The 20717-nt window shown below is 41.3% G+C and overlaps 4 protein-coding genes and 2 pseudogenes across 4 annotated transcripts; 3 read left to right on the forward strand and 3 right to left on the reverse strand.

The window, feature by feature from the left end:
• Positions 1–2458: 2458 nt before the first annotated feature.
• On the forward strand, positions 2459–5419 carry LOC149116824 (uncharacterized). The gene is made up of 2 exons (XM_089282512.1): positions 2459–3397; positions 4096–5419. Exons 1-2 carry the CDS (start codon positions 2707–2709, stop codon positions 4536–4538), a joined length of 1134 nt encoding a protein of 377 aa, XP_089138638.1. The 5' UTR covers positions 2459–2706; the 3' UTR covers positions 4539–5419.
• Positions 5420–5512: 93 nt separating this feature from the next.
• On the reverse strand, positions 5513–7205 carry LOC149116825 (uncharacterized). The gene has a single exon (XM_089282513.1). The coding sequence runs from the start codon at positions 7062–7064 to the stop codon at positions 5562–5564; it is 1503 nt and encodes a 500-aa protein (XP_089138639.1). The 5' UTR covers positions 7065–7205; the 3' UTR covers positions 5513–5561.
• Positions 7206–12816: 5611 nt separating this feature from the next.
• On the forward strand, positions 12817–14783 carry LOC149116826 (uncharacterized; annotated as a pseudogene).
• Positions 14784–14812: 29 nt separating this feature from the next.
• Positions 14813–16067, reverse strand: LOC149116827 (uncharacterized; annotated as a pseudogene).
• On the reverse strand, positions 15560–17339 carry LOC110061472 (THAP domain-containing protein 1-like; the record flags this gene model as incomplete). Its single annotated transcript, XM_089278934.1, has 2 exons — positions 15560–16329; positions 17172–17339. Coding segments are annotated over 2 exons (336 nt in total), but the record flags the coding sequence as incomplete, so codon positions are not given.
• A 1230-nt stretch (positions 17340–18569) lies between these two features.
• LOC149116828 (uncharacterized) lies at positions 18570–20452 on the forward strand. Its single transcript, XM_089282514.1, has one exon. The coding sequence runs from the start codon at positions 18731–18733 to the stop codon at positions 20159–20161; it is 1431 nt and encodes a 476-aa protein (XP_089138640.1). The 5' UTR covers positions 18570–18730; the 3' UTR covers positions 20162–20452.
• The last annotated feature ends 265 nt before the right edge of the window (positions 20453–20717 follow it).

Genomic DNA, 20717 nt, shown 5'->3' on the forward strand with positions numbered 1-20717 from the left:
TATTAGCTTTGGAGGGACAAAGTTTGAAATATTTGGTGAACATGTTGGTTACTTGCATTTTTTATAATTCTGTCTTAGATAGACGTTCTTATGTTTCTTGCATTAATTTCATCGAGTTTTTTGGCCTTCCAGTTTGTACCTTCTGGAACTGCAAATGTGGATGTTCACACGCAAGTCTGTGGACTGTTTTGCGCGTTGTTTATGATATTGTGTGGTTTTGTTCAGGCAAAAAGCTCTGAATTTAGGAGTTCTTCATATGATTGTTCAACCAGCTCCACGTTGTGGTCGCCATTGCTTTTATTTGCGATGTTGTCAGGTTTTCTTGAGACTGTTAATAGTCCCTGTTTTGTTAGGAGGCTCGTAGCCTTGTCGATCAGGCAATACCGCGGTTTCGATCCTTCTGGATCTCATCCGATAACAGGGAGTGGTAGAGACCAATGCTCGGTAACATTCCGCACCTGGCATATTTTTTTGGTATTATATACTCGTTCGGCGGATCGAGAATTTTTGATTGTGATTGATAGTTTTGCCACCAGCGAATGGTGAGCATAAAGTCTTCGATCCTATTGTACACAGCTTGACACTGTGTTTTCTATGATGGCTATAATGCTTATTTTCTCCAGCATGTGTGATTTGAATTTAAGGATAAAGCGTAAGATACTTATGCGTTGTAATTATACGGCATATCTCCAAGTTTTGGAGGGTTGTGTAAAGTATTTCGCACGCATTTCATATGTTTATCCTTTGTTTTTAGTGTAGCTAATGTACACCTTGGACTCATATGCTGTAATTTGGATTACGTTTATACTCGCACGTGATAGGAAGGAGCCTGCCTGGTAAAACTCAACAGTGATAACAATGGGGTGACAGGCCTACACAACTCCCATCCACGTGTAATAGCCGCTTTGAGAGTTTTGCTCGAACTAGTATATCTTTGAGGATCTGCCCCTTTTGTATGGTACGACAGGGGGATCTTTGAATATTTCGCTAAGCAATAATCCTGTTTTTAGGAGGACATTTCACCAGAGTAGAGCCGTTAGAGGTCATAGGTCTGCGTGGTTTCCGCTGTTTCCAAATCAAGGTGTGGCATTCAAACAATAAGAACGTTGACTAGACAGATGAAGAATTCACGGATTTCCTTGGACATAAGTGGAACAAAGTTCACGACACGTTTACCGTCAAGAAAAACTCAATCGTCTCAGATGGAAGCCTCCTGACGAGGAGAAATTGTCTGGCCCACCTCACTCAGTTGTGGGACCCTATAGGTCTTGTAAACCCAGCAACCACTGAATTTACGATCGATTTACAAGAACTATGGAGGGCAGGATATTCATGGGATGAGATCCTACCTAAAGAGAGTCAGACGAAGTCGATGGAGAATGTTCAAGTACTTAACCAACTCCTTAAGGTTACAGTATACCTTCAGGGGTGTCTCGCGTGCAAGCGATGTAGCGCGTGCAGTTCAAGCTGTAGATACCTAAACCCCTACATCAGATCACAGGCAGCCCAGACGTTGAATACGATTAATACGTGACATTATTCTGTTGGCGATTGCGTTACAATTTTAGCCGTTTACAAGACAACGTATGAGAATGCTTCGAAAATTACTCTAAATGCTACGTGTAGAAAACAATTTGAATAAAATGGCTTACCCTGTGTTGGCATTGTGTTATTTTGATGTCTCTGGGTTCCTGGAGGTGGTTTAGAGCCATTTAGGCGAGTTTTACTTTCTGGCGGTTTGCTTCCCCTAAAGAGAAACGAAAGGCGGGCGACCCACTGGCCCGACGGCACGCACTCAAAGCTCCGTAAATTCCACAAAAATGGCCTAATCTCGTCAAAATTGCCTAATGGCAGCCCTCGATAACTCTTCTTCCCATTCGCTTTCTCCCAAGGTTCCAAAGTTTATCATAATAACTCGAGAATCGCTGGTTTTCCAGCTCTTGCTTTCTATTTCTGCTCCGTCTCGATCCGTAACCGATTATCTTGGGCACAGGATTTGAATTTTAGCTTAACGACCACACCATTGTGACAAAGTCGCCTCCAGCTGTCGAGAGGCACGGGGCATTTTTTGATCATGCAAATTGCACCGTGCCGCAGTGTTAACTGAAATTAGCGCCTAAAAGCACTGTTAATTGCAAAAATACAAGAAGAAAACAATGTTCAGCTGAATTTAGCGCCTAAAAGCACTGTTAACTGCAGCGAGAGATGGCAACGAGTAACTGACCAATTCCCCGTGTCTCTCGACGGCTGGAGGCGACTTTGTCACGATGGCGCGGTCGTTAAGCTAGAAATTCAAATCCTGTGCCCAAGTATGGCAAGCCAATTGTAGCAATATTCAATACCTAAATTCAATTTCAATTCAATGAAATTCAATGAAATTCAATGAAATTCAATTTCAATTCAATGAAAATCAATTTCAATTCAATGAAATTCAATTTCAATTCAATGAAAATTCAATTTCAATTCAATGAAAATTCAATTTCAATTCAGTGAAAATTCAATTTCAATTCAGTGAAAATTCAATTTCAATTCAATGAAAATTCAATTTCAATTCAATGAAAATTCAATTTCAATTCAATGAAAATTCAATTTCAATTCAATGAAAATTCAATTTCAATTCAATGAAAATTTATTCAATGCGCAAAGCATCTTGGGTGGAACATCCGGGAATCGGCCAAATCTCCTCCCGCCATTTTAGCCGACAAAATGGAGGAAAGTCTTCGAAATCTTGCAGATTCGCTGGGTGAATGCTCGCGACTGGTTTCGCAAGTCTTAGCCAGTAGTAGTTCCAGCTCAAATGGGAACGTTACGGATTCAGTTACACAAGGGGTATCAGGAAATAACTTCAGTTCAACGAGCAACGTTTCCAGTGCTGTCGAACGAGCTCGGTCCATGTTGCAAAGAAGTCGAAGTACAGGATTGTGTTCTCGCTTGAGTCAACGGGAGCGACTTCGAGCAGCATCACCTTCTACCGTGCCTAGTAGTAGTGGAGCAAAGAAACAAAAAACAACTCCAGAACAGCCTAAACCGTTTGAATTTGCTCTTATGTATGTGGAGGACGACGATGACGACGAAGAAAATTTGTCAATTAACCATGACAACATTTTGCTTCGAGGATTTGTTAATTTAGTGAGCACGGATGGAGAGGCAGAAATTCGATCCAAAATTGGCGATGCAATTAGACTAAAACATCCATTAGTCGGTAATGGGGATTTTGTGTTTCTTCGTGCTAACCGGCGGAAGTTAAGCATACCTGTCAGTTGTGGAGAGTACTCGTACAAGCAAGTGAAACTGCTCTGCGGACAAGGAGCTATTTATGTTAAACTGAAAAGTGGACTGAACTGTTTAATATGCGATGGTGACGTAAATAGCTCATCAGATCATGATGATTTGCCTGGTAAGTATGTTATTGCTGTCATTAATTTGGGCCTAGTTAATACAATTTAAAAAAACAATACTAACATTAAAACATTAAATTTGCGTCCTTTTTTGTATGTCAAGGTATCATGGACCATCCCCAGGGAACCTAAGACAAGGAGGGGACAACGTTGTTAATTTGCTAGTCCTGGATGTGGATAATAAATTATAAACAAGAATGAAAACTTTGTTAAATTGAAAATGGGTTGTTTGGCCCCCAAAGGTTAAACATACTCTCATACATTTGTGGAAATCGAAACAATGTAGATTGTGTGCCTATTAGTGTAATAATTTCCTGGTGTGCCAGCATTGCTCTGTACAGTGACACTTAAGACAATTTGAAATTGCCTTTCTTCCTTTGCTAGAGTTATTTGAGGCAAAGTTTTAATGCCAAAACTAAATTGTTACCATGGTAACATTTCTTCATTTTTACTACAGTAGTTGAATTCTGTAAACTAGAGTAAGAGATCTTTTTTTCATTTTAAAATTTTTGCAGATCATATTTCTAGTGCTAATAGTAAACCGGCAATGTGTGTAACAGTTGCCCATGGTAAAAACTCTTGTTGGCATAAAAATCCATCTCCTTCTGTAGTCATAGTACAAAGCTTCTGGCTTGTTCCTCACAAGGCAAGTTGTCAGCAAATATTTATTTATCCTGTAATTTTACTTTTTTGGCAGAAATGTTGAGTCAACCAGTTTCTGAACAACAGAAGCAAAGTGAAATGCAATCAGTACCCATTTCTGAAGAGGGTAGTACAGGATTTCAGTCAGCAGGGGAGGAGACACTAGCTGATAACACTGAAGATCCATCAGTGGATTTGCTTGCAAAGCGTTGTGTAAATTACTGTAGAGCCAATGGCATTGAGAATCCTGTAGAAATTTTACGTTATGCACAAAGTGTGATTGTAAGCAGAAGGCCACTGGATGTGCAAGATGTTTCTGAAAGTCTAGAGGGTGAAACCAACTTCATCTTAATCAATCGACAAGATGTTTTAAAATCAGCAATGGATGAAGTGCAATTTTTAAAAGACCCCAGACTAACACTCTCAGTTGGATTTTATGGTGAGTGTGCTGAGGATTATGGTGGCCCTCGAAAAGAGTTCTTTCGCCTATGTTTATGAGATATTAAAGCTACATACTTTGACAATGGTCTTAAAGACCATCTTGCTAATGATTATTCAACCATTGGGCTTATTATGGCCCTTAGCACTTTGCAGAATGGCAGTATCCCCAGATTTGTGAAAGAAGATAACCTCCAAGCGCTTTTTTCTTCCCAAGAGCCATCAAGCCCTTGTATTGCAAAGCTTCGAATTGGTTTTAAAAATCTGGGGCTTTATGAAATAGGGAATGCTATACCTAACTTCCTTCATCTTTTCAGACCTTCCCAAAGTTATGCTTTATCGAGAAGAAAGTTGATGGCCCTTCTTTCACCAAATTTTTCTGAAGAGGGTAGCAATGCACGCAAACAGAAAATTTTATGAGTTGAAATTTATGAGTTGTTCTCTAAATACACCAGACTTGCAGCAAGTGGGCAAAGGGGTGCAATCACTTTGGGGCATATACTTCAATTTGTTACTGGCAGTGACGAAGAGCCCCTACTAGGGTTTAGAGTAGCACCTTCTATAGAGTTCGTTGAGGCAACAAGTCATGGCACAAACCCCCACACAGAATGCCCTTTTCTACCTACTGGTAACACCTGTGCAAATACCTTGAGCTTACTAAGATGTACAAATGGTTCATTGCTGCCAAGTGAGGAGCAACTATTTAATCTTTATGATTTGGCCTTTGCAAATGCATATTTTGGAAAGCTGTAATGTTCTGATTATAGGTTACAAAAAGTTGACATTATTTGTAAGTGTTTTTAGTCACAAGAACTTTCACTAATTAATTCTATCACAGTGTCATATCCATTGAAATGCGAGGATAATATCTGTTCCACCAGAGATAACTGCTGATGTTACTGTTGTATTTTACTGAAATAAAACAAGTTGAAGTTACTTAAGTACGTTGTGTACTGAACTTGATTGGCAATATTGCAGCCATATTGAATCCTGTTACATGATTGTTCCTGATTTTTTTGTCTCTGCATATCCCACACAGCAACTGCACATAGCTGCACAATTTGTCAATAAGGTATAGTGTTGTTAAATGTTTTCAATGCTTTCTTTTACTATCTGGCGAATTTTAGTGTATATATCCATGCCCATTTGTGTTGATGACGCCAGTGGGTCTATCTGCTCCAGAACTTTCGCTTGAACTGACTGATGTTCAACTGGTAATGTGACTGGGGGAACAACAACATTGTTATTGCTATCTTCAAATGGAGATGGCCCGTCAGGGTCAACACCGTAGAATTCCAGATCATTGGGATCCTCGTCTAGTTGCCCATGTGGTAAGGGGTTCTCCTTGTTTAGCATGCCATTTACCCACATCTGATACGGAGACCAATGGTTTGCTGTCCTTACCTTGTGATGGTTAAAAGCCTCCATATATTCGCGAAGTGCAAGGTTTATTCTTGGGATGAATGTCAAATGCAGCGCAAATAGATCCGTTGGGTTCTCGATGTTGAGCAAGCTTGTATCTTCCAATGCATAAAACACGTAATAGAAAAGATGGCACACGCACCTGAACACGTCCCTCCAGAGTCTTTCAATTCTCTGATTTCTGGTGGAGGGACCTGCTATAAAACTCCCCCGACCTTCACCTCTTGCTTCCACCATAGCATCACAAACTTGTACATTCTCGACACCATAATCCACACGAATACGTGATGGCCACAACGCATCATTTTCAATTGCTTTCAGAAAAAGTTCCAGAACAGTTTGCGAAAGATTGTTATTACTGCATCTGAGAAACATAATCCGTCTGGAAAAACCATCTATGCACCCATGGATTACAAGACCCCAGCGAATAAGAGAGTGGTGCCCATCTAAATGCCATAGAGAATTTGGCCACGGGACCGAGTATTGCCTACGAGAAACAACAATCCCCCACCTCAAGGCAGTATTCGCCGGATCCACCCTTGCCAAACACTCACGAATTCTTCTCCTTTGAACCCTCAGTCCAACTGACTTAAGGTACCCGGCTAAGTATGTTCGCCCTGTTGTAAATCCATGACGACCCATATATTCGAGAACTAACTCGTCCAATTCCGCATCCGACAACAAACTAAACTGCACCGTGTTTTGCAAGCCATATGACTGTATTCTGCGATAAATTGTCCAGCGAGACACGCCAAACATCCGAGAAATTTTTGCCATTGAGAATCCAAGTCCAAGAAGATCTTCTAACGTTTCGGCAGGTACGTAGAACTGAGGTCTCCCAGGATTTCCCGTTCTGAGGGTTTCGCATTCACTTCGTGAAATTAATGAAGGTTCTACTGCTAGAGTGTTGATGTGATTTTCGATAGCCCGTAGTACTTCTAAAGAGGCTGTAGCTAGGGACTCCCACTCCATCCGATCTTGCTCAATGTCAAAAGCAATAGAACGCAAAAGACTTACAGTTCTATCGAGAACTACAAATATTACTTGCAAGTCTTTGATGTTTGTTTCATTGCTGCTTATATATTCCTCTGTCCTATCCAGCACAGACGACAAAAATTTGGGTAAATCCTTTTCCGCGTCAAACTCTGATTCGGCACGCGCCATATTGCCAGTAAAATGTTCCCGCGGAAAAATTAAAGCATACAGCTCCCGTATTCTAACTACCCCGGATGCAACTTACCATTTCCGGTCACTAACCGGAAGTGATTTTCAACGGGATGAGTAACTATATATACTTTCTTTGAATCGTGATTTAGTTTCTTCACTGAATAAATTTCGTTGCATTGAAATTGAACTTTCATTGAATTGAAACTGAATTTTCATTGAATTGAAACTGAATTTTCATTGAATTGAAATTGAATTTTCATTGAATTTTCATTGAATTTTCATTGAATTGAAATTGAATTTTCATTGAATTGAAATTGAATTTTCATTGAATTGAAATTGAATTTCATTGAATTGAAATTGAATTTCACTGAATTGAAATTGAATTTCATTGAATTGAAATTGAATTTCATTGAATTGAAATTGAATTTAGGTATTGAATATTGCTACAATTGGCTTGCCATACCCAAGATAATCGGTTACGGATCGAGACGGAGCAGAAATGGAAAGCAAGAGCTGGAAAACCAGCGATTCTCGGGCAATTAAGATAAACTTTGGAACCTTGGGAGAAAGCGAATGGGAAGAAGAGTTATCGAATTCTGCCACGAGGCAATTTTGATGAGATTAGACCATTTTTGTGGAATTTACGGAGCTTTGAGTGCGTGCCATCGGGCCAGTGGGTCGCCCGCCTTTCGTTTCTCTTTAGGGGAAGCAAACCGCCAGAAAGTAAAACTCGCCTAAATGGCTCTAAACCATCTCCAGGAACCCAGAGACATCAAAACAACGCCGTGCAAACACAAGGTAAGCCATTTTATTCAAATAGGCCCTTTGCAGCTAACGATCACGTGCTTGGATACCGCATAGCAACACCATGCTGGAGAGCAAGCTGCTTGATAAGCAAAGGACTCGAGAGAGTTCGAGCGTGACTTCTAAAAGAAAAGAATAGTGTTTTTTGTCCACTGATCCCCGATATTTTAGTATTTAAAAGTAATTCTTGAATAGATCTTTGTGTTTTTTGATTTTTGAACCCGACTGGTGTAATGTTATGGCAGAGATCAGAAAGATAACTTTTTATTCCAGCTAACGAGTACAAGCACACGTGTATATTCTGTCTCGTCCTACTGCGCATGCTCTAAACCTGATATGTTTACATCTCCACCCTAAAAACTTTGCCGGGTGAAAGAAACAAACTTGGTCTCTAAATTGGAACCTAAATAACGCAAGTATTGTTCAAATTGAATCCAACGCAACAAAATTCTCAGACGGCTAAGCCGAGTTGTTCTGATTAACAAAGTTTAAAGGTCCAGCCTTAATGGCTTCTTTACAACACGACCACTTCTGGTTGTCAGATGTTGGTCGGCACTTCCCTCACCAACTGTAGCTGGTTTCTGGGGTGTCTGGGGTAATCCTGGTGATGGGACTTGGTGAGATGTAAATGTAGGTGCACTGGGCTGTGGTGGATTGTCTTGGCTAGAGAGCAGTTGACCTTCAAGGCTTGGTGCTACTTGGCCTGACGGTTTTAACTGTATTCTGTTGCGCCTTAGTTCAGAACCACTGTTTGTCTCTACAATGTAGGATCTTGGCTGGTTCATTTGCTCTTTCAGTGTTGCCGGAGTCCAGGTCTTGGTTTTTGGTTGAAACACCGATACTGGTTGGCCTGGTACTAACTTTTGTAGCTCACGTGTGGACTTGCCATCATGCTGCTGTTTCTGAACATCTTGGCGGTGCTGCAGCTGATCTTGGTGGCATTCTTTTGCTTGTGACCGTTGGAGTCGTCCACTGCTGGGTAGTTGTGTGCGATATTCTCTATTGTTCAGTAGCTTGGCTGGTGATGGTAAGTTGCTATCGACAGGCGTGGCCCGGTATGACAAGAGCGCAAGATACGGGTCCTGTCCTGCAGCCTCGGACTTCCTTAGAAGGTTCTTTACGGTTTGTACCATCCTTTCTATGAATCCATTGCTCTTTGGATACACTGGTGAGCTAGTAATGTGATTGATACCCCATTGGTCACAGAACGCTGCAAATTCCTTGCTGCTGTATTGAGGGCCATTGTCAGATACCAGGGATTCTGGTATACCATGTTCTGCAAAGATTGATTTGAGGTGGTTGATTATTGCAGCAGATGTCGTTGAGCTCAACTTTCTAACGATGGGGTATTTGCTGTAATAGTCTGCGACTAGTAAGTATTGAGCACCTCCATAGTCGAACAGATCGCATCCAAGCCTCTGCCATGGATAACTGGGTACATTGTGTGGATGCAATGTTTCTTTTGGTTGCTGTTTGGAGAACTGTGCGCATGTCGGACAGTTCTCTGTCATCTGTTTGATGTCCCTTGATATGCCTGGCCAAAACAGGCTGTCCCTTGTTCTCAGGAGACACTTCTCTGTTCCCATATGTCCTTGGTGTATGATTTGTAACATCTGTGGGCGTAGCTTACTGGGAATTACGAGTTTGTGTCCCTTGAGAATGAGGCCATTTTCAACACTCAGGTCCTCTCTGAAGTTCCAGAACTCTTTCAGGTCTTGTGGGCACTCATTTGGATATTCTGGCCATCCATGATGCACGACATCTTTTAAGTGACTGAGTACAACGTCTTGATCAGTGTACTCTCGTACTTCATCTAGTTTGGCAGGGCTGGCTGGCAGTGTTCGAGAGATTGTGTCCAGTTCCACCACGGGGACTTCGTTGTCTTCTGCAGGGGGCTCCATGTGGCTAATCCTGGAAAGGGCGTCTGCTATCACGTTGCTTTTTCCTTGAATGTACCTGATCTCCACGTTGTATTTGGCCATTTTAAGTAGGAGCCTCTGAAGGCGTGGTGGTGCGCTCAATATGCTCTTCTTCCAGATGCTTTCGAGCGGCTTGTGGTCAGTTTTGATGACCACCTTCTTACCAAATACGTAATGGTTAAGCTTTTCAAGCGACCAACAGGCAGCGAGTAACTCTCGCTCTATGTTGCTGTATCGAGACTCAGTTTCAGTTAGTGATCGACTGGCATAGCACACTGGTTTGCCCTCTTGCGTCAACACACATCCAATGCCTTTAAGGCTTGCATCAGACTGGATTAGGTTCTCCTTTTCTGGGTTGTAATAGGCTAGGACTGGTACTTCAGTGATTGCTTGTTTGAGGTTCTGGAATGCCCTTTGGTGTTCTGGTTGCCACACAAATGGTACATCTTTTTTCATCAGCTGTCGCACAGGTTCTGACACTTGGGCTAGAATGGGTGAGAACCTGTTCAGGTAGTTAATCATGCCCAAAAAGCACTGTAGCTCTGTAAGGTTCTTCAGGGATGGCATATCACGGATTGCTTTGATTTTGGTTTTGCCGGGGCGGATCCCGTCGGGGGTCCATGTGAGCTCGAAGAAGAATGCTTCCTTCACTTTAAACTGGAATTGGTCCGGGTTAAATCTCACATTGTTCTCTCTTGCTGTGTCAAGGACAGTTAGTATGTGCTGATCATGTTGTGCTTCGCCCGTGCCATAGACAAATGTGTCATCTGCAATACCGGTGAGCCCTTCAAGTCTGCCAAAGACCATATCCATTTTTTCTTGAAACACATCTCCACTGCACGTAAGGCCAAATGGGAGTCTTGTCCATCTATGCTTTCCCCATGGGGTGTTAAAGGTGCACAGCCTACTGCTTTCCACGTCAAGACTAACTTGCCAAAATCCACTGCGTGCATCAAGGATACTGAAGTGGGTGGAGCCGCTGACTTTCGGTATCACATCATCTATGGTTCTCACATAGTAGGGGTTGCGCTTGATTGCTTTATTGAGATTCCGAGGGTCCAAGCACAGACAGATCGACCCGTTGGGTTTGATGGTGACCACAGCAGAGTTAACCCAAGGGGTATATTCATCTTGGACCTCAACCAGAATTCCAGATTCTTTTAACTGGTCTAGCTCTTCTATGTAGGCTTTCTGTAGTTGTACTGGAACCTGTCTTGGAGCATGCTGTACTGGGGGAATGTCAGGGTTAGTTTCGATGTGGTACGGGGGTCCTGGAAAGCCGCCAATTCCTGTAAAGACATCCTGATATTCTTCCAACAAATAGTCCTTTGTCAGTGGGAAGGGGTGTTGTTTGCCTCTGATGTCAAATGGTTTGACAGTATTTGCATTGGGCATGGGCTTTTCACTTTGTACAACATTCTGGGTGGTTGCATTTGTGCTGGCTGTGACTGGCCAGTTGAGCTTTAGGAGGTTCAGATCTTGTGCAGACATGTTACCAATTATGGAAGGGTCATCAACGTCAACAACTTCTGCTTGGATAACTCTGGGGTTGGAATTGTTAGGACCCTTCACATATATTTGGCAAGATCCAAGATTTGGGATCTCGGCTCCACCATAAGCAGTTAGCTTCACTGTAGGTTGTTGTAAGCTTAGTGTCTCAGGGCTTAGTTGCTTGTATAGGGACTTGGGTATAATGTTTGTTTCAGCACCTGAGTCTATCTTACAGAGTGCATTCATTTGTTTTCCTTCTGGCTTCAGTGCCAAGGAGACTTCTAGCAGAGCCTTTTCTCTACAGGATACAACGTTTACACTCATGGCCAGGGGTGTTGCTTCAATTGGGCCCAGGAACACATAATCATCTAATGATTGGGTAGGCTCTGACTCAGGTATGGCATTGTTATTACTAGTAGCTTCAATCTCATGCACATCCTTCTTTTTAAGTTTTGAAAAGCATACCTTGGCAAGGTGTCCCACCTTTTGGCAGTAATGGCACGTTGCATTTCTTGCTGGGCACTGTTCATGAGAGTGAGGGCCCCAACCACAATTCCTGCAGAGCTGTGTTTTTCCTGACTTGTTGCCTTTTGGGTTTTGCCTTGATCCACCGGCTACTGGGTTCAGCTGGTCGCTTTGGAATTGGTTTCTCCTGGTTGAGCTAACAGGGTGCACTGCTGACACTATTGGGTTCATTAGCTGAAGCTGCTTGTCTGCTGATTCGTCTGCTTTTGCCATTTCTCTAGCTTTACTAAATGTCAGAGCATTTCCTTCTTTGAAACACTCCTTTCTGACATGGTCTGAATTCATGCCGAGTACAAGGAAGTCTCTCAAGAATCGATCATGATGTTCCGATGGATAGTTGGCTTCTTTGACAAGGATTCTAAGCTTTGCAATAAATTCTTCTAACGATAGTGTACCTTGTCGAAGATTGTGTAGCTCCCCGGCGGCGATCAGCTCGTTTGAGTGAGGTTTCACGTAGTTTTCAAATTTCTTCCAGTAGTTTTCCAGTTTCTTTTGTTCGTCTGCCGAGAGGCCCCAGCTGTTGAACAGCTCCAAGCCATGCTCACCGGCCCAGTAAAGCAGGTGCTTACACTGAATTTCTTCATCAATTTTGGCCATCGGACCCGTAAAGAGCAGTTCACAGCGTTGTTTCCACATTTTGAAGCGTGAGTATAGGTTTTCATCCGTGCTCCAGTCCATGGTTGGACCCTTGTCAATGAATGAGGCGCTGGCGGCCATGTTGTTTTCTTGAATCGATCATACACGTGTCGTTCGGAAATTACTTCACTCTTCCACCTTCTCCAGTGTATCGAGCTAAATGGTATGTTTGGTTACTTCGCGATCCCACTTCTGACACCATGTAATGTTATGGCAGAGATCAGAAAGATAACTTTTTATTCCAGCTAACGAGTACAAGCACACGTGTATATTCTGTCTCGTCCTACTGCGCATGCTCTAAACCTGATATGTTTACAACTGGGACGTTTTTTGGCGCGAAATTTACTCGCCTGCCAAGTGGAAACGGGAGCAACATGGCGACTTCACAAGGTATCAATCTGTTTCTAATGTTTAGATTTCCTCTTAAAATAGCGAACCAGGCGAGCAATTTGATAACAATTGATATGGCCAAACATTTTCTTAAGTGTAAGCTGCTGTTGGTTTGCTTTATGTAAGATTTTAGGCCTAAAATGTCGATCGCGCAAACTGAAGCTTATTAATTAGCAATGTATCAATGAAATGCTGTCCAGATTAAAACTTGTTTGCTATGGTGTCAGATTTGTAATTATAATTCACTCAACCCTAGAAAACCAGGTTGCTACCCCAACAGAAGATCTATCGCCTCTTCCGGATCTTAGTTTTGTGGATGTGGAGAGGTACACGAAGGACAAGTCTGGCTGCCAGAATACAGCAAAGGCGTACAAGTTTTTTGCTGAGCCAGGTTATTTGCATGAAATTAAAGGTAAGATTTATGCCTAACTACTGTACATTTCAATCAATTTATTCCTTTGGTTGTGTCTTATTTTCTACCTTTGGTATCTTAATCGGGTTTTACTTCTCCATATTTACTTTCAATTATCAATATATTGCAAGAATTTTTTTAAAATTTACCCTGGAAAATATGTTTACAGTTAACAAGATGTCAAAAATCAAAATTTCCTTTTTAACCCAATTTTAGTAACTTACACTCCGGCATCTGCAACAGTTACCTCCAATGCTTCAGATCAATGAGGAAGAATGAACCGCCTCATTCTTTAAAGGTTTGCATTGGACTAGCTGACAAGTCACTATCTGGAAAGTGCTCATGTGTAGCTGGTATAAGTGGATATTGCCACCATGTGATTGGCCTTTTTTATTATCTGGCCCACTGCAAACAGCTTGGTTTGGGATCCCTCCCCGATGATTTGACGTGCACAAGTATGCAACAGCGATGGAGCATTCCAAGGGGAAAAATAATACAACAGAAGGAGATCCAGGAACTGTTGGTAAAGAAACCCAAAATAGGTGCAGATTACAACAAATTTATCAAAAGTACACTGTACTCTCCCTCATCTCAGTATGACACCCTCACCAAAGAATACTTCAGTGGAATTGAACCAAAGCCTCTGATAGTATCTCTGGTTCCAAGGAAAGATCAAGCCAATCACCTTCCTCTTGTCCCTTGCAAATTTGGGAATGTCCCAAAAGGGTCTGTGTTATCCTACCAACAGAAACTTTCAGAGGAATATGTGATAAATGATTTCACCTGTACTACATTCCCAATTTTACCATTGAATGATGCCGGCAATCGATTCGAAAACAACTTTGCAATTTGCTTGGACAGTAAGAAACAGGCAACCTTGGACTCCCTGCAGATTACCCTCAAGACAGCTGTTGAACTTCAAGAAAAGACAGTGACACAGAGCAACAGCAGTTTATGGCACCTGTTGCGGAAAAAAAGAATAACTGCCAGCAAATTTGGTCTTATTGCAAGAAGAGTGAGTAATTTCGAGAATTTAGTACTGCAGCTTAACCCAACAAGGCAAGTAACTACTGCTGCCATGAGAAGAGGAATTGCGCTCGAACCAAGAGCTGCCATGGTGTATGCAAATTCTGCAAAGGGTGGGTGTGTGAATTTATTTCCTTCTGGGCTTATTATCAACCCCAATTGTCCTTGGCTTGGATGCAGCCCTGACAGAAAGGTGTATGATTTTCGAGCTGCCCTTGATGGAAGCAACCCATTGGGTTACTAGAAATTAAAGTTGTTAAGGAGGGGGAAACTGATCTAAACAATGTTAGGTACTTGACATATGATCCCTTGGTTAATGAGTTCAGATTAAAGAGAAATGATGTGTATTTCTACCAAGTCCAGTGCCAGCTTGGGCTTACTGGGTTGGACTGGTTGGATTTTTTTTGTTATGTTAGTGACAGTTTGTTTATGTGTGAGAGAATTCTTTTTGACAAAGAGTTCTTTCAAGATGCAAAGGACAAGGTTGATGCTTTCTTTTTCAACTATTTTTAAAGTTAGTATAGTACTTAAGGAGTACAAGGTTGCAAATTGTGGCATATTTTTTATTACCGGTAGTTCCAGAGTGACAAAACGTTCCATTCCCAAGAGATGTTACTTACGATAATATCAATATTATTTATTAAGTTTTTCCAGTACTATTTAAAATTAAAGGTCCTTGAAAATTGGTTAGTAGGCAGGCTACAGTGTACAGCTGATTGACAGAGCCAAGGCTTGACAGAGGAACTTCTGAATCAAAAAAATGAAATTCTTTAATTCTTCGAATGGCTCTTTCAACATGGATTCTCAACTTTGCAATTGTTTTTGTTTCATGAACATCTTGAGCAGAAAATTGTGCCTGACTCTGAAGGAAAGGGGGAATGTTAAGCCCAACCCCCTTTTCCTTAAGTAAGTCATCTATATTAAAACCTTTGTCGGCCATTACGGAATCACCATGCTCTAGTAAATCTAGAATTCCACTACATCTAGTTATTTCCTTGTCTGAAATTGATCCTGTGTATAATGAGAAAATAAATGAAACTGCACCATGTGGGGTAATTCCGATTAATCCCTTCAGTGTTGTGTTGCTCTTATAACTGGAATAAAGCTGTGACTGGAGTAACAATGATGTAGGTGTTTGTACAAAAATTTCAGTACAGTCTAGTATCACTCTTGTAGTTGGATAAAGACGATGAAATGCCTCTGGCATATTATTCTGAATATCATGCTTTGATGGCCAGATACACTGACCTCCTAGGGTAAAGTACAGGTAGTTTGCCCATGTAGTCACTTTCCTGCTTGATAAGTTGGGAAACCAGTGTAGAACTTAATGGAGTCATCATCTGATGAAAATCTCTCTAGGCCAAATTTACTTAATGCTAACTACTCAGCAGCACACCGTCTGTATTTATCAATGTCACTTTGTGCTTGAGCCTTCACATCACTGATAATTTTGATGGCAGCATTTGCTTCTTCAGCTGCTTCTTGTTTGCTTTTCTTTAGTTGTTCATTTGCATTGTGAAGCTCAGCTTGAATGTCTGATAGTTGCTGTTGAAGTAATTCAACTTGGTTGATAGCACTGAGCTGACTTGGATCATCTGCCACGTTGTCAGGTTCCCCTTCACAATCACTCTCATCAGCTTGGGTTTCCCTGAAAAGGTTAAGATGGCAATGACAAATTTCATCTTACACTGGAATAACAATAACAGACTTTTAATTTTTGCTGAAATCACAATTGTACAATGCAGGATAAAATTCAATTTTCAGCAATGTTTAAACAAATTACTGCCTTGTTATCATTCAGACTGGTGTTAATCTTAGTTTGAAGTGGGAGCAAGCCTCAATTATATACATTTGTGTAGTCTGTAGGGGTAAGATGATTGGACAAAAAAGATTACCTTTCCATGTGATGTATAACTTTTCTCCATTGTTTTCCCTTGTCTGACCAGCAAAACACTGTGGGTATGGCACCATCTTTGAGCATGCAACTCCCTACATTGTTAGGAGGTTTGTAGTCTTCCTCCCGAAAATGCCTCCCACAAACTCTGGTACTACTTGTTATCTAAAAACAATAAAATAAATGAAAAAATAAGCAAGGCAAATAAACAAAATCCCTTTTTATAGAGTAATCACCAATAGACTGTATAACTTTTTCTAAAACGATCCTGTCTCCTATTTCTGCTATGTTATTGTCTGGCAAAGAAAAGAGCCAATCAGGTGTGATAAAACTAAACCACAAACAGCAATTGTAATTTGTTTGTGGTTTTGAGGTTTGTTCATGTGTACTGAAATAACTGATTGTGATTGGTCACTCACTACACAATCAACAATCCTGAATTATTTTAACTGTTCACGCTTTTCTGAGTTTGACAGTAAATATGAGTATAATAGAACACGTGAAAATAATGGTTCCTTTCAAACAATTTTGCTTACCAGCGTTGACTTCATGTTTCATGAAAACAGGATATAAACAGAATATTTGTGCCATTATTCAGAATAAACATCGTTCAATCATACGAGAATAAACAACACAAAAAAATGGCTAGTATAAATTCACCCTTAACAAGCATCTGGGCTAAAATGAGTTGAAAGATTTGGGAATCTCTATGGGATCTGTAAGTAACAGCCAAAAACAGTAAAACAGATAGTTAAGTTTGTTTTGTATATGGCTTCTGAAACTGTGACTTTAAATATACCTAAAATTAAAACGCAAATAGCTGAGTTCACCGTTTTGAAGAATCAGTCTTGAGGGTAATTAAGTAAGTCTTAAAGCTTATTTCAAAAGTATAAAATGTTCCGTAACTGAAAATCTTAAGTCTTTTTACTTGACCAAGATTGTCAACTCATAACTTGGAATGAACTACATGTGAATCAAATTGGTTAAATTTAATTTGTCACTCCTACCTGAAAATTGGGTCCTTCATCCCTCCGTATTTTTACCAGCCAAGCAACTCTCAGTTTTGCGTCCTTCGTCTTTGAAGGGATTCGATGAAACCTTAGGGAACTATCGTAACGCGAGTCACCATTACACTTTGGAACACAGCAGTGATAACAAGACTTTTTCTTGGGGGATCAGCCGTTTCTAAATCACCTTCTGAATGGGAAGAACAACTTGGAGACTGTGCTGAACTGGACGATAAAACTTCTTGATTTTGTGAAGTCGCCATGTGGCTCCCGTTTCCACTTGGCAGGCAAGTAAATTTCGTGCCAAATAACGTCCTGGTTGGGTTCAAAAATCAAAAAACACAAAGATCTATTCAAGAATTACTTTTAAATACTAAAATATCGGGGATCAGTGGACAAAAAACACTATTCTTTTCTTTAGAAGTCACGCTCGAACTCTCTCGAGTCCTTTGCTTATCAAGCAGCTTGCTCTCCAGCATGGCGTTGCTACGTGGTATCCAAGCACGTGATCGTTAGCTGCAAAGGGCCTATTGTTTTCTACACGTAGCATTTAGAGTAATTTTCGAAGCATTCTCATACGTTGTCTTATAAACAGCTAAAATTGTAACGCAATCGCCAACAGCATAATGTCACGTATTAATCGTATTCAACGCCTGGGCCGCCTGTGATCAGATTAAAGCTTATAGAGCTGGCTATCAAACTATACCAAGAATTTTGAAATAAAATGAATTGTCTAATTTTTCACGACCACTAAATACGAGCGGCCGAATCACCTTTCGAAAGCTACAAGTCAAAGCGAATTTCGCTTTTTGCCAATTTAATTTTTTCCTCGGTTTCGGGGCCCAAAGCACTTAAAAAACGTGTCTGCGTTTTGACATATTCAATTGCAGTAAAAAGTTACAGAACATTTTCGAAATAGGATTAAAAAAATGTGGAGTAATCGCGCTCGAAGAAAAGGTATTTCGAAATTAACCATTCCCAGACACGCTTTTTTAGTTTATATCTTAAACTAGCTACTGTCCAAATTTGAGAGCAATTGAAAAAATTCCCTTTGATTTATAACTCTTTAAAGTGTCTGCTTCAAGTGAAAAATTTATTCGAGAAAACAGCGCTAAGAAAAATCTTCTGCTTCGCAAACAAACTCCGCCCACAAACGCCTTCAACTGGGTTCTCAGATAACTGAGCCAATCCGTGCAGGGAAAGTTTACTACCGTTAACTTCCTGGTGAAATTTACGTGCGAATCTCTAAAACTTTTGTGTGTCGTAGAAACTTAGAGACTATAATAAGTGAACATTCTAATTACATTTTCTTACGCTATTTTATTGTTATTTGTAATCAAGCGAGTTGCGGTCAGCGGTTTCTGTTTACTTGATATGGTTCGTGTAACACTCGCGAGAAACACATGGTTTTCTGTATGCTTTCATGGCCGCCTTGTGAAACACTTATTTTCTGAATATACATAGTTGAATGACACTTTGTCGACTCCTTGGTATTTCTTCATTGTAACTCTGTCTTCACGACATAATTTTGGTGCCGGGACCAGGATTTCAGGCCAAGAATGACGGACAATCTACCCAAACACAGAGCTTCACAAGCGGGCTACAGAGCTCATCTAACACAAATTCTTCAGAAGGCTCCCACTCTCATGGCTAAGGAAATGCCAACAGAAGAAGACATTGTATCTCTGAACAACTTTGTGGAACAGCTGGCACGAAAGAAGGAGAAAATTAAGGGTTTGGACGAAAAGATTGCCGCTCTACTCGAAGAACCAGACGAAATAGAGAAAGACATCTTCGAGACTGAAGTTATTCAGGATGAAATCGACGAAACATCCTCACAGATAAGTAACTTCCTTAATGTGTTATCTTCTAAGAAAACCCTAAACACTGTTTCCTCCGATACTGTGGGACAATCACTATCGTTACCTCATGGGAATGCATCAGTAGAAGTTGCCTCAGGAAGTCATGATCAACCCCCGCTAGAAACTTTAGAAACTTTACCCTCACCAGTGAATGGGCAATCAGAACCTCCACCCGTACCTCAAGGTGCCTCCAACGGAACTCAACAAGCCTCTTCCCAAGTTATTCACGTTCCCCTGAATATGCAACCACCGCAACAAAATCCACCTGGGAATACCTCGAATCCTTCACCTCACTCGTCAAGTAATCAAACTCCTAACCCTCACAATCACAGTAGTCGTCTTCCAAAGTTAAACTTACCAACCTTTTCTGGAAACCCACTACATTGGTTCACATTCTGGGATTCTTTCGAAGCAGCAGTCCACTCTAACACAGGCCTTGGTGGGGTACAAAAATTCACCTATCTTAAGGCTCAACTAATGGGTGATGCGTCGAGAGCTGTGGCTGGATTCCCCCTTACAAATAGCAATTATGAGCAAGCCGTAAACCTCTTAAGGGAATGTTTTGGGCAACCAAACAAAATCATCAATGCGCACATGCAAGCTCTTCTGGATCTCCTGAACCCTGTCTATGAACTCTCAAGCTTGCAACTATTCTATGACACCATGGAAAATCATGTAAGAGGATTAGAATCTCTCAGACAGTCTCATGAGACTTATGGGGATCTCCTTGTTCCAATTGTTCTGGGAAAGTTACCCTCTCATATGCGAACAAATTTGGCTCACGACCACGATGGTCCTGAATGGAAGTTCCAACAGTTAAGGGAATCCATCCTCAAAGAAATTCGAATCCTGGAAATAGGCGTACACACAAATTCTCCAAAGGGTGCTCATACAGGAGTTCCCCCTGCAGTCACCAACTCTTTTCTCACTCAAACTGACAGAAAACTACCAGACCCTCCACGATTTAGACCACCAGGAACAAAGGGGAAATGTACATATTGTAAGGGCCCTCACCCAGCATACAACTGCAATGTGGTAACTGACTGTCAAGAAAGGTGGGCTATCGTCAAGGGAGAGAAACGCTGCTTTAACTGCCTGGGAAGCCACAAATCTACTGCCTGTCAATGACGATACCAATGCCATAAATGTCGAGGGAAGCACCACACCAGTCTCTACACAGGGCCACCACCTTTCACACCCAATGCCAACTTCCGAGGTACTAATCAACATCAAGCACCTAGTACCCCTAATACCAGACCCCAAGCCACGAATCAATGTGAACAACCACCAGCAGCTCATGTGCATGCCACTCTTGCACCAATACAACTCACACCTCCAACCAGTTTGCCACACTTGGGTCAGACTTCCTTGCTCAAGACAGCTATAGCTACAGTGTGCACAGATCACATTTGTTGTGAAGCCAACACTCTCTTTGATGAAGGGACTCAACGTTCATTCATCACTCACACCCTAGCTAACCAACTGGGACTAGAAACCTCAGTAAAGGAAGATATTCATCTATCAGCCTTTGGAGGACAAACATCAGCTGTTAGACACCTTCCTCTGGCTACCGTAAATGTTGTGACAACTTTTGGTGAAAAAATTCCACTCCATGTTTTAGTGGTAGAGAAGATAGCTACACCCCTTCAAACCCATATGCACCAAGGTATGGGAGACCCCTCAC

Source organism: Orbicella faveolata, unplaced genomic scaffold, assembly GCF_042242905.1.
Source record: "Orbicella faveolata isolate gen_17 unplaced genomic scaffold, um_ofav_v1 contig_12, whole genome shotgun sequence".
NCBI lineage: Eukaryota > Metazoa > Cnidaria > Anthozoa > Scleractinia > Merulinidae > Orbicella > Orbicella faveolata.

Excerpts from the sequence above, each read along its gene's own strand:
- LOC149116824 (XM_089282512.1), top strand. The coding sequence starts at position 2,707 with ATGGAGGAAAGTCTTCGAAATCTTGCAGATTCGCTGGGTGAATGCTCG. Across the intron at positions 3,398-4,095 it reads AGATCATGATGATTTGCCTG|AAATGTTGAGTCAACCAGTT; the intron begins GTAAGTATGTTA and ends CTTTTTTGGCAG.
- LOC149116825 (XM_089282513.1), bottom strand. The coding sequence starts at position 7,064 with ATGGCGCGTGCCGAATCAGAGTTTGACGCGGAAAAGGATTTACCCAAA.
- LOC149116828 (XM_089282514.1), top strand. The coding sequence starts at position 18,731 with ATGACGGACAATCTACCCAAACACAGAGCTTCACAAGCGGGCTACAGA.